The sequence below is a fragment of the Oncorhynchus masou genome, chromosome 23 (assembly GCF_036934945.1).
Source record: "Oncorhynchus masou masou isolate Uvic2021 chromosome 23, UVic_Omas_1.1, whole genome shotgun sequence".
Lineage (NCBI taxonomy): Eukaryota > Metazoa > Chordata > Actinopteri > Salmoniformes > Salmonidae > Oncorhynchus > Oncorhynchus masou.
The window spans coordinates 19,834,775-19,848,218 of record NC_088234.1 but is presented as its reverse complement, the minus strand read 5'-3'; the positions used below and the strand labels follow the sequence as shown (position 1 = coordinate 19,848,218).

Here is a 13,444-nt window from a genome sequence, read left to right as displayed (position 1 = left end):
CTCTCTCTCTCTCTCTCTCTCTCTATCTCTTCAATGTAATTGCTCCATTTCTCTTGCTCTTTCTCACTCTCCTTCACTCCATTTCCTCTCCTTTCACACCTCCTCCTCCTCCTCATCATCACTTGCTCTTTTCTTCTCACTGATCTAGGCAATGACTCCTTAGTGGAAGATAGTCAAAGGTTGCATCCTTTTGACCAGGGCCCTATGACAAAACGTATAAGGAATAGTGCGCCGTTTGGGACAGCCAAATTGTCATCAATGACCTTCTCTACTCTGAAAACTCTGTGTGCTCTCAAAGAAGGTCTCTGTACCATAGTAATGCTCTTGAGATAACCTAGTCTTTATTTAATGGTGTGATAGCACTGTGGTACCCCTGCTGTATGTAGACTGAGTATGGATGGATGTATATCTTTGGTCTCCTCAATGAGACTTGCATTGATGTTTGCACAGTAGTGTGGAAGACTTTGCACTCCATGTGTGCGTGCTCGCATCCGCATCCGTGTGTGTGTGACAGTGTGTGTACATTGGGGCCTTCCGAGACCGCACAGGACCTGTCTGTGTGATTAGGCGTATACCATGAGTCTACCCCAGACAGGTTAATGCATGTGCTCCATAAATCTACCAGAGAACTGGTTTACTATTCAATAATGGGAATGTACTTTGGGGTCCTTTGTAGCACATGAGGTTGTGTTTAGTTTAATGGACAAATCATGGAGATCTATTGGTTTGAAGTAAGACTCTAATTTATTTTTATCTAGCTCCTCTGTGGGGGTTTGAGGGCTTTTTCTCATGGGCACAGAGTCAACACTCTGTCTTGTCTGTGCTGGTTGGGTTGGTTTCGACCCCCGCATTCTCATGTTCTCACACACAGGGATAGAGAGAGGCACTCAGAAACACACATCCCTGTTGTCCCGCTGGCTGCACCTGTGTGGCTTTGGTTCGGACACGGCTCAAGTTGCCTCTGAGGAATCTGGGATATGTGGGGCACCGAATACCCTATCTAACCAGCCACCGTATGGTACACACACACACACACTCAGCAGAGACACACACACTCAGCAGAGACAGACGGAGAGAGGGCAGAGGGGAGGAGATGAGGAGAGGGGATAGAAGAGAAGGAGGGAGTAGAGGGCAGAAGAGGAGGGGGTGAGGGTCAGAGAAACTAACACTCCAGTCTTTTCTCTAGCCGTGAAGGTCGAGGCAGGGCGGCGGCCGGTGTTGAGAAAATGATGTTTCTGCCCTAATAAAAGACCCCGGAGAAGAAAGGAGAGGAAAGTCCCCCCCCGCCCCCCCCTGCTCCCTCACTCAACCCCCTCCTCCCTCCATCACCTCTGGCCCCTCCATCCCCCACTCCGTGTTTCAAAGTGTGGCCACATGAATGGCACTATTGTCTGTCGGGAGAGAGGGAGCGAGGGATAGAGAGAGAGATGCGGTCCAACAAAGGGAGAGAGGCAGGGTGCTGAGGGCAAGTGAGTTGAGCTGCATCTGTTCATTTATTCTGGGTCTGGTCCCAAGTGATTTATTTAGTTGGAAAGGCAAACTCTATAAAGTTGTTTAAAAGGTCACCTTACTTAACTTAACTCAGTTATATGTGAGCATTGGAACCAAGGTTTGTTTTGTTATAGAACCGTCCTGCACAGAAAGACTGTTGAGATGTGTGTTGCGTACAAAACTTTAATTGAAGCATTATGTGTGTCCTGTAACAGTAGCCCAGTGATACCGGTTAGCTGTGTTGACATGAGAGGGCGTAGCAGGGAAGCAGGGGAAGGAAAGGTGTGAAACACATACTAATCTCAGTGAGCCTCCAAAGCACCACCCAACAAGCGAGGCTACTGTTAACCATCAGTGAGCATATTTCTACCAAGACTCTAAACACTGTTTCTGTTTTTCTATCGCCCCGCTTTTCTTTCTCTTTTTCTCTATTTCTGTCTCGTTGTCTATTTCCCTGTTTTCTCCCTTTCAGTTTTTGAACAGACATCTGTATTTGAGCTCTCTCTTTATCTTTCCTTCCCTCTTGTTGTTCTACCTGCGTCTCTCTCCCCCTCACTCTTTCTTTTTTAAACATACCTTTTTCTTCCTCCTTCTCCCTCTGTTTTGACCATTACACCTGCCTGCCCAGTATCATTTTTTCCATCACTCACCGGCTCCTTCCATCCACCCCTCCCTTTCCCCCTCTCTCCCTCTCTCCCTCCCTCAGCTAAGTGCAGTTCTCAGACCCGCTGTTTGCTCTGCCATTCTTTAGCTCAGGTCTACTGTGACATAGTTAGGCTGCCATCATCTCTCTTAATGTTATTGTTTACATGGAAGCCCCTTAGCAACCGCCTATGTGACTGCAAGGCATGTAGACCTTTTATAAATGGTTTATGTGCCTGTGTGTTTCTGTCTGCACGTGTGTGTCTGTGCCTGTGAGTGTTTGTGTGTGTGTGTTTGAGGCCCAGCCCAGCTCCTCTCTTCTCCTGGTGCGGGGGTGTGTGTTGAGTGCAAGTAGTGCTTCTCTCTCCAGTGTGAGTGCTTCGTGATAACCTCCTGACCTTAGTGATAACAACAGGAACGCCCAGTTCCTCTGCTGCCTCATGCCTCTACTACGCTAGCACTGTGCTAGGCTAGCTTCGTCACTAGCATCTATATGGTCATTGGCTAAATTTCCCATTCATTTTACGTGTCTGCTGCTAGCCAAAAACATGCTAACAGCTACTCAATTAGTGTATCTTTGGTCACACAGGCTTAGTTCCCCATTGACTATTTGCTACTACTAGTGAAACATGCTAATGCTAACAGATTAAAGATAGCCTAACAGTGCTTTGTGTTGTTAGCTGTAGTAGTGTTATGTTCTGAATGAATAAAAGGATGAGTCAGTTGGTCTCAGTCCGTAATGCCCTCTTCTCTCTCTCTGTTCTGACTGGCTAAATGTTGCCAAGCTCCCAGGGCGGTCTGAGAGCATCTTGACTGGCTGCATCACCGCTTGCTTTGGCAATTGCTTGGCATCCGACTGCAAGGCACTACAGAGGGTAGTGCGTATGGCCCAGTACATCACTGAGGCTGACCTCCCTGCCATTCAGGACCTCTATACAAGACGGTGTCAGAAGAAGGCCCTAAAAATTGTCAAAGACTTCACCCACCCAAGTCATATACTGTTCTCTCTGCTACCGCATGGCAAGTGTTACCAATGCACCAAGTCTGGAAACAAGACTTGTCCCCAAGCCATAAAAATGCAAAATAGCTACCCGGACTATCTGACTCACTGCTTTGCACTAACTCTTTTGACATATGCTGCTTCTACTGTTTATTATCTATCCTGTTGCCTAGTCACTTTACCCCAACCTATACAGTACGTCGTACAGTGGCTTGCGAACGTATTCACCCCCTTGGCATTTTTCCTATTTTGTTGCCTTACAACCTGGAATTAAAATAGATTTTAGGGGGTTTGTATTATTTGATTTACACAACATGTCTACCACTTTGAAGATATATTTTTTTATTGTGAAACAAACAAGAAATAAGACGACAAACTGAAATCTTGAGTGTGCATAACTATTCACCCCCCAAAGTCAATACTTTGTAAAGCCACCTTTTGCAGCAAATACAACTGCAAGTCTCTTGGGGTATGTCTCTATAAGCTTGGCACATCTAACCACTGGGAATTTTGCCCATTCTTCAAGACAAAACTGCTCCAGCTCCTTCAAGTTGGATGGCTTCCGCTGGTGTACAGCAATCTTTAAGTTACACCACAGATTCTTAATTGGATTGAGGTCTGGGCGTTGACTAGTTCGTTCCAAGGCATTTAAATGTTTCCCCTTAAACCACTAGAGTGTTGCTTTAGCAGTATGCTTGGGGTCAATGTCCTGCTGGAAGGTGAACCTCCGTCCCAGTCTCAAATCTCTGGAAGACTGAAACAGGTTTCTCTCAAGAATTTCCCTGTATTTAATGCCATCCATCATTCCTTCAATCCTGACCAGTTTCCCATTCCCTGCCAATGAAAAACATTGTGTTTTCTGGTTGATGAGAGGTGTTGGGTTTGCGCCAGACATAGCGTTTTCCTTGATGGCCAAAAAGCTAAATTTTAGCCTCATCTGACCGGAGTACTTTCTTCCAAATGTTTGTGGAGTCTCCCACATGCCTTTTGGCAAACAGCAAACGTGTTTGCTTATTTCGTTCTTTAAGCAATGGCTTTTTTCTGGCCACTCTTCCATAAAGTCCAGCTCTGTAGAGTGTATGGCTTAAAGTGGTCCTATGGACAGATACTCCAATCTCTGCTGTGGAGCTTTGCATCTCCTTCAGGGTTATCTTTGGTCTCTTTGTTGCCTCTCTGATTAATGCCCTTCTTGCCTGGTCCATGAGTTTTGGTGGGTGGCCCTCTCTTGACAGGTTTGTTGTGGTGCCATATTCTCTCCATTTTTTTATAATGGATTTAATGGTGCTCTGTGGGATGTTCAAAGTTTCTGATATTTTTTTATAACCCAACCCTGATCTGTACTTCTCCACAACTTTGTCCCTGACCTGTTTGGAGAGCTCCGTGGTCTTCATGGTGCTGCTTGCTTGGTGGTGCCCCTTGCTTGGTGGTGACCCTAGCTTGGTGGTGCCCCTAGCTTGGTGGTGCCCCTTGCTTGGTGGTGCCCCTTGCTTGGTGGTGTTGCAGACTCTGGAGCCTTTCAGAACAGGTGTATATATACTGAGATCATGTGACAGATCATGTGACACTTAGATTGCACACAGGTGGACTTTATTTAACTAGTTATGTGACTTCTGAAGGTAATTGGTTGCACCAGATCTTATTTATGGGCTTTCTGTTTTTTTGTTTACTTTTGAAACAAGTAATTATTTTCATTTCGCTTCAACAATTTGGACTATTTTGTGTATGACCATTACATGAAATCCTTACATCCTTAAGTTATCATTACTCATTGTGTATTTATTCCTTGTGTTGTAATTTTGTTCTATTATTTTTTAAATTTTTCACTCTCCATTGTTGGGTAGAGTCGGTCCGTAAGTAAGCATTTGACTGTTAGTCCGCACCTGTTGTTTACAAATCATGTGACAAATAAAATGTGATTTGATTTGATCCTCTGCTGCCAGGGTATATAACATAATCATTTCTAAGAACTGTTGATATTTATTTTATTTAAAAGAAAATGTAGTACAGAAAATACACACACAAAAATACAAAATGCAAGCCTTGTACACTGTCATAATAAACTAACACGTTCATCAGTAATAAGGTCCTCAATCTGCTTTCTGAATTCCCCTAGAGGCACCAAAACATCCATTTTAAGGACATTTTGGAGATTGTTCCACAACTAAGGTGCAACTAAACTTAAGCTGGTTTACCTATCTCCATAGAGACCAAAGGAATTTCCTGAGTTAACCATCCCTGAGACCGGGGGTGGTAAATCCTATGTCTAAAGTTTAGTCATGATGTTAGGTACAGTGGGACTTTTGTAAAAGGGCTTTACAAATGAAAACATAGCAATGTATCAACATACCTGACGTCAACCAACTTTCTGGTAGAGAATGCAGTAATGACTACTTAAACTGTCGCCCGTAGGAAAGCCCAGTGTACGATAATAACCGGCATCTGCCAGCTTTAATGGAGTGGCAGCTGCGTTCATCTGGATGATGTTGCCATTGTCTAGGACCGATATGAACGTCGACTGAATCATCTGCTTTCTACTGCTTAGCGAGAGGCAGGACCTATTTCTATAGAAGAAGCCCATATCTATTTTCAGCCTCTCAACTAACTCATCAACATGCTTTTTATCTATCCAAATGCCCAGATGTTTATAAGCAGGGACACCATCCATATGGACACCATCCAAAGTACATTTGCTTATGTCATCAGTTATTTTTATGCGCTCTAGAGAACAACATATACCTAGTTTTACCTGCGTTCAGTACTAATTTAAGGTAAATAAAGTTATGAGTAGGGAGGTGAGGTGTGGGTATGGGAGGAGTTGGGGTCACCTGCCAGATAAACAAGTGTCCTTGAGTGACAATAAAAATAGAACAGAAAAATTGCCTTCGAGGACTGAAACACGTATCTCATGTTGTTGATTTGGGTTACAAGCCACTAACCTCTCTCTTTCCTCCTCCATCCCTCTCTCTTTCCTCCTCCACCCCTCTCTCTTTCCTCCTCCACCCCTCTCTCTTTCCTCCTCCATCCCTCTCTCTTTGCTCCTCCATCCCTCTCTCTTTCCTCCTCCATCCCTCTCTCTTTGCTCCTCCATCCCTCTCTCTTTGCTCCTCCATCCCTCTCTCTTTCCTCCTCCATCCCTCTCTCTTTCCTCCTCCATCCCTCTCTCTTTGCTCCTCCATCCCTCTCTCTCTGCTCCTCCATCCCTCTCTCTTTGCTCCTCCATCCCTTTCTCTTTCCTCCTCCATCCCTCTCTCTTTCCTCCTCCATCCCTCTCTCTTTCCTCCTCCATCCTTCTCTCTTTGCTCCTCCATCCCTCTTTCTTTGCTCCTCCATCCCTCTCTCTTTCCTCCTTCATCCCTCTCTCTCCAGGTTTTTGGACGATAAGGGCTACGTCCTCTACCCTCAGATCGGGGACCGCCTGGACCTCATCTGTCCGTCGTCTGACCCACCCAGCCAGCGGGCCCCCGCCGAGTATGAGTTCTACAAGCTATATCTGGTGTCGTCACGTGACCAAGCGGACAGGTGTGAGGTGACGGGCGCGCCCAACCTGCTGCTCACCTGTGACAAGCCCAACAATGACATGAGGTTCACCATCAAGTTCCAGGAGTACTCTCCTAACCTGTGGGGACACGAGTTCAAGACCAACGCTGACTACTACATCATCGGTGAGTAGGGAGAATTGGAGTGTGTTTGTGTGCCTGATTATACAGCAATTCTGTTTTGAGGGATTTTTGTGTGTGTGTGTGTGTGTGTGTGTGTGTGTGTGTGTGTGTGTGTGCGCGCGCTAATTGCGCAACTTTTGGGTGATAAAGTTTGCCTGTTGTGTATATGTACACGCTTGTGTGTTATGTTTTTCCTGGGTGTGAGTGTGTGTGTGTGTGTATCTTTGTTTGAGTGTGTTATGTTCCATCTCTCCTCGGTGGATGCTGATTTGGCCCAGAGCATGTTTATTGTTATTGCCAGCCTTGCAGTGACCGGGGATGGCATCCATCTTTTTGTTTTGGTTAATTTGGGGTTTGTTTGGGGTGAATACGTGATGACGTCATCAACACGAGCCAAGCCAAGTGTGTGTATCACATGGAAAAATCTCTCTAATGTTACATCAAGCGAAGCCTCTCTACCAAACAAGGGAGCTTAGAATGGATTCAGGAGTTCAGGAGCACTCTAACACACACATATGTACACACACATACATACACTGCGTTTTGAACTCCTGAAGGCAAACATTATTAGATTGCTATAATGTAGACTCGTTCCCACGCACCTGGAAGCCCCATTCATGGTATTAATGCTCTTTTCACCTGAGATCCAGATTTACTGTGTTAATGCTCTTTTCACCTGAGATCCAGATTTACTGTGTTAATGCTCTTTTCACCTGGGAACCAGATTTACTGTATTAATGCTCTTTTCACCTGGGATCCAGATTTACTGTGTTAATGCTCTTTTCACCTGGGATCCAGAATTACTGTGTTAATGCTCTTTTCACCAAGAATCCAGATTTACTGTATTAATGCTCTTTTCACCTAGGATCCAGATTTACTGTGTTAATGCTCTTTTCTCCTAGGATCCAGATTTACTGTGTTAATGCTCTTTTCTACTAGGATCCAGATTTACTGTGTTAATGCTCTTTTCTCCTAGGATCCATATTTACTGTATTAATGCTCTTTTCACCTAGGATCCAGATTTACTGTGTTAATGCTCTTTTCACCTGGGATCCAGATTTACTGTGTTAATGCTCTTTTCACCTGTGATCGAGATTTACTGCGTTAATGCTCTTTTCACCTGGGATCCAGATTTACTGTGTGAATGCTCTTTTCACCTGGGATCCAGATTTAATGTGTTAATGCTCTTTTCACCTGGGATCCAGATTTACTGTGTTAATGCTCTTTTCACCTGTGATCGAGATTTACTGCGTTAATGCTCTTTTCACCTGGGATCCAGATTTACTGTGTGAATGCTCTTTTCACCTGGGATCCAGATTTACTGTATTAATGCTCTTTTCACCTGGGAACCAGATTTACTGTATTAATGCTCTTTTCACCTGGGAACCAGATTTACTGTGTTAATGCTCTTTTCACCTGGGAACCAGATTTACTGTGTGAATGCTCTTTTCACCTGGGATCCAGATTTACTGTTTCAGAGAGAGAAAGAGAGGAACCAAATCCATTCCCAAAACCTAGCTATTTCTGTTCTATATTTGCCTTACAGTTTCAGTGTGTTTGTGGTTTGTGATTTGACTTGGGTTGGGTTGAGGAGTGTAGGGTGTGTGTGTGTGTGTGTGTGTATGTACAGGCGTGTGTGTGTGTGTGTGTCTGTGTGTGTGTGTCTGTTAGATCAGGTGTGTTTGCCCACCACAACCAGCAACAATAGCTGCCTGCTGTGTTATGAAGTGCAAGATAAGAACTACAGATTTGCCAGATCCATTCTACAGCCCCATTCACGGTCTACACTGCCTCGCCACACCTGCCATCCGGGGGGATCCACAGGATGGACAGGAGTGTTTTATCTTCCCTCTGACAGGTTTGGGATCGATTGACAGCTCCAGCCCTGATCAATGAGGGCTCAAATGCAAGGTCACACACACAGACAGATGCAGAGATAGAGGGATGGAGGGAGAGAGAAAGAGATGTGTGTGGAATATTGGGAGAAGATGGATGATTCAATGTTGACAAGCTGTCTGTTTTTGTGCGTGTGCAAGTGCGTATGTGTAATTCTATGAGTAGAGGTTGCGTACGGTCTGGGTCAATTATTTGATGTTGTAAGTGTGTACTGTAGAGTTTTTTCAAGTGTGTTTTGCTCATTTAGAGTGCCATTATGATGTGTGTATGCATGTACATGCATTTGATTAATATTGTAATAAGCCAGTAGTAGTGTGTGTGTGTGTAAGCATCAGTGCATGTGTGCGCGTTTGGAGTGTAAAGTGCAGATGTATGTATGAGTCCATCCCTCAGGCAAATGTCTTGTAATTAGCCCATACCTTTAGCATGTGGGAATGTATAGACAGTGGACTTAATGAGCTGGAACGTGGACTGATATGAGAGAGAGAAATGTTGGATCGAACTCAGGAAGAGAGAGAGAGAAGAAAAAAATACTTTGTTGTAAAAGTGTCAGAGATTTCACAAAGCATTGCAAATCTCTCTCAATCCTTTTCATCTCACACTCTCTTTCTCTCTCCCTCTCTCTCTCTCTCTCTTCTCTCTCTCTCTCTCTCTCTCTCTCTCTCTCTCTCTCTCTCTCTCTCTCCTTTCTCCTCTTCACCATTCAAAGATCCTAAGTGTGACACAAAAACTCCTGATATCTAGCTGAACTACAGATCAAACCTCTTTGAAAAGCAGGTCCCTTTGTAACAAACACACACACACACACACACACACACACACACACACACACACACACACACACACACACACACACACACACACACACACACACACACACACACACACACACACACACACACACACACACACACACACACACACACACACACACACACACGACGTGGGCGGCTGCCATCAGAAACAGAGATATAGATGACACTAGTTGTCTTTGTTAGAGAGCAGAGGATGAAACATCTTTCCATTCACTGATCTCAAGTCAGCCATCCTGCCAACAGCAGAAGCTTCTCAAATGAAACCTTTTGTTTTCAACTGATCTGGAGTCAGTGATCCTGGAAAGTCAGCTTCTCAAAAGCTTTTTATAAATCAGCACTGCTCACCTCTTTGGTGAAAATACTATACAGATATATTTAAAACAGGGAGAACAGAGAGGGAGAACATGTAGAGAGAGAGAGACAGGGAGAAAGAGAGGTAGGATTATACCATGTAGAGGAGGAGAGAGAAGGGATGAAAGGATGAGAGCGAGATCCTGAGAGGGGAGGAGTAGAGATAGATTAAGGAGGTACAGAGGGAGAAAAATAAGAAGAGATGCATTTGTGTCAAAGAAACAGGGAGTGGATGATGCCCTTGCGGACATGCAGATGTCCTTTCTCAGAGAAAGAGAGAGGGAGAAAGAGAGAGGGAGAAAGAGAGAGGAATATTGTGTGTGAGAGAAAGGGATAGAGAGAGGGAGAAAGATAGGGAAATAGTGTGTGTGAGAGAAAGGGATAGAGAGAGTGAGAAAGAGAGAGGAATAGTGTGTGTGAGAGAAAGGGATTGAGAGAGTGAGAAAGAGAGAGGAATAGTGTGTGTGAGAGAAAGGGATAGAGAGAGTGAGAAAGAGAGAGGAATAGTGTGTGTGAGAGAAAGGGATTGAGAGAGGGAGAAAGAGAGGGGAATAGTGTGTGTGAGAGAAAGGGATTGAGAGAGGGAGAAAGAAAGAGGAATAGTGTGTGTGTGAGAAACGGATTGAGAGAGGGAGAAAGAGAGAGGAATAGCGTGTGTGAGAGAAAGGGATAGAGAGAGGGAGAAAGATAGGGAAATAGTGTGTGTGAGAGAAAGGGATTGAGAGAGGGAGAAAGAGAGAGGAATAGTGTGTGTGAGAGAAAGGGATTGAGAGAGGGAGAAAGAGAGAGGAATAGTGTGTGTGAGAGAAAGGGATTGAGAGAGGGAGAAAGAGAGAGGAATAGTGTGTGTGAGAGAAAGGGATAGAGAGAGTGAGAAAGAGAGAGGAATAGTGTGTGTGAGAGAAAGGGATTGAGAGAGGGAGAAAGAAAAAGGAATAGTGTGTGTGAGAGAAAAGGATTGAGAGAGGGAGAAAGAGAGAGGAATAGTGTGTGTGAGAGAGAGAGGGAGAAAGAGAGAGGGAGAAAGGGATAGAGAGAGGGAGAAAGGGATAGAGAGAGGGAGAAAGAGAGAGGGAAATGGAAAGATAAACAGATAGGGAGAGGGCGAAAGGGAGAGGGAGAAAGGGAGAGGAATAGTGTGTGTGAGAGAGAGAGAGAGAAAGAGAGAGGGAGAAAGGGATAGAGATAGAGAGAGGGAGAAAGGGATAGAGAGAGGGAGAAAGAGAGAGAGAGGGAGAAATGGATAGTGTGTGTGAGAGAAAGGGATAGAGAGAGGGAGAAAGGGAGAGGGAGAAAGGGAGAGGGAGAAAGAGAGAGGGAGAAAGAGAAAGTGAGAGGGAGAAAGGGATAGAGAGAGGGAGAAAGAGAGAGAGAGGGAGAAATGGATAGTGTGTGTGAGAGAAAGGGATAGAGAGAGGGAGAAAGGGAGAGGGAGAAAGGGAGAGGGAGAAAGAGAGAGGGAGAAAGGGAGAGGGAGAAAGGGAGAGAGAGAAAGAGAGAGGGAGAAAGGGAGAGGGAGAAATGGAGAGGGAGAAAGGGAGAGGGAGAAAGAGAGAGGGAGAAAGAGAGAGGGAGAAGGGGAGAGGGAGAAAGGGAGAGGGAGAAAGAGGGAGGGAGAAAGGGATAGAGAGAGGGAGAAAGGGATAGAGAGAGTGAGAAAGGGATAGAGAGAGGGAGAAAGAGAGAGGGAGAAAGGGATAGAGAGAGAGAGAAAGAGAGAGGGAAAGGGATAGAGAAACGGATAGGGAGAGGGAGAAAGGGAGAGGGAGAAAGAGAAAGAGAGAGGGAAAGGGAAAGAGAAATGGATAGGGAGAGGGAGAAAGGGAGAGGGAGAAAGGGAGAGGGAGAAAGAGAGAGGGAGAAAGAGAGAGGGAGAAAGGGATATAGAGTGGGAGAAAGGGATAGAGAAAGGGAGAAAGGGATAGAGAGAGGGAGAAAGGGATAGGGAGAGGGAGAAAGAGAGAGGGAGAAAGGGAGAGGGAGAAAGGGAGAGGGAGAAAGAGAGAGGGAGAAAGGGATAGAGAGAAAGGGATAGAGAGAGGGAGAAAGAGAGAGGGAAAGGGAAAGAGAGAGGGAGAAAGGGAGGGAGAAAGAGAGAGGGAGAAAGAGAGAGGGAGAAAGGGATAGAGAGAGGGAGAAAGGGATAGAGAGAGGGAGAAAGGGATAGAGAGAGGGAGAAAGGGATATAGAGAGAGGGAGAAAGAGAGAGGGAAAGGGAAAGAGAGAGGGAGAAAGGGAGGGAGAAAGAGAGAGGGAGAAAGATAGAGTGAGAAAGGGATAGAGAGAGGGAGAAAGGGATAGAGAGAGGGAGAAAGGGATAGAGAGAGGGAGAAAGAGAGAAGGAAAGGGAAAGAGAAACGGATAGGGAGAGGGAGAAAGGGAGACGGAGAAAGGGAGAGGGAGAAAGAGAGAGGGAGAAAGGGATAGAGAGAGGGAGAAAGGGATAGAGAGCAGCTGAGGGGTGGTTTAAAAGCCCATGATTTATAATAGTTATGACTGAAAACACTATATAATGTATACCGGATGTGTTTAAGTACTATCTATCCAAATTTAAGGTACACTGAGTGCACAAAACATTAGGAACAAATGCACTTTCCATGACATAGACTGACCAGGTGAATCCACGTGAAAGCTATGATCCCTTATAAATGTCACTTGTTAAATCCACTTCAATCAGTATAGATGAAGGGGGTGAGACAAGTTAAAGAAGGAGTTTTAAGCTTTGAGACATTTGAGACATGGATTGTGTATGTGTGCCATTTAGAGGTTCAATGGACAAGACAAAAGATTTAAGTGTCTTTGAATGGGGTATAGTAGTAGGTGCCAGGCGCACCGGTTTGAGTGTCTCAACAACTGCGACGCTGCTGGGTTTTTCACAATCAACAGTTTCCTGTTTGTATCAAGGGTGGTCCACCACCCAAAGGACATCCAGCCAACTTGGCACAATTGTAGGAAACATTGGAGTCAACATGGGCCAGCATCCCTGTGGAATACTTTCCACACCTTGTAGAGTACATGTCCTGACAAATGGAGGCTGTTCTGAGGGCAGTAGGGGGTGCAACTCAATATTAGGTGTTTCTGGTCTTTTGTCCACTCAGTGTATATCAAATAACTATGTTTTGATATGTAACTGCTGTGTAAAAAAAAGTGCCATGTATGTAAATTGTGTGTAGAAGTTCCAGTCAAAATTTGGACACACCTACTCATTCAAGGGTTTTTCTTTATTTTGAATATTTTCTACATTGTACTGTACATATACAATTGAAGTGGGAAGTTTACATACACTTAGGTTGGAGTCATTAAAACTACTTTTTCAACCGCAACACAAATGTCTTATTAACAAGCTATAGTTTTGGCAAGTCAGTTACTACATCTACTTTGTGCACGACACAAGTCATTTTTACAAAATAGTTTACTGGCAGATTATTTCACTTATAATTCACTGTATCATAATTCCAGTTGGTCAGAAGTTTACATACACTAAATTAACTGCATTTAAACAGCTTGGAAAATTTTCAGAAAATTATGTCATGGCTTTAGAAGCTTCAGATATGCTAATTGACAACATTTGAGTCAATTGGAGGTGAACC

At 44.6% G+C, this 13,444-nt stretch overlaps 1 protein-coding gene across 2 annotated transcripts in view; it reads left to right on the top strand.

The window, feature by feature from the left end:
* The window catches only part of LOC135510515 (ephrin-B2-like), a 106,734-nt gene that overhangs the window by 41,352 nt on the left and 51,938 nt on the right, over positions 1–13,444 (top strand). For both annotated transcript variants that reach the window (XM_064931515.1, XM_064931514.1), the window contains exon 2: positions 6,500–6,795. In XM_064931515.1, the coding sequence (XP_064787587.1) occupies positions 6,500–6,795 (296 nt within the window). The remainder of the gene's footprint in view (positions 1–6,499; positions 6,796–13,444) is intronic.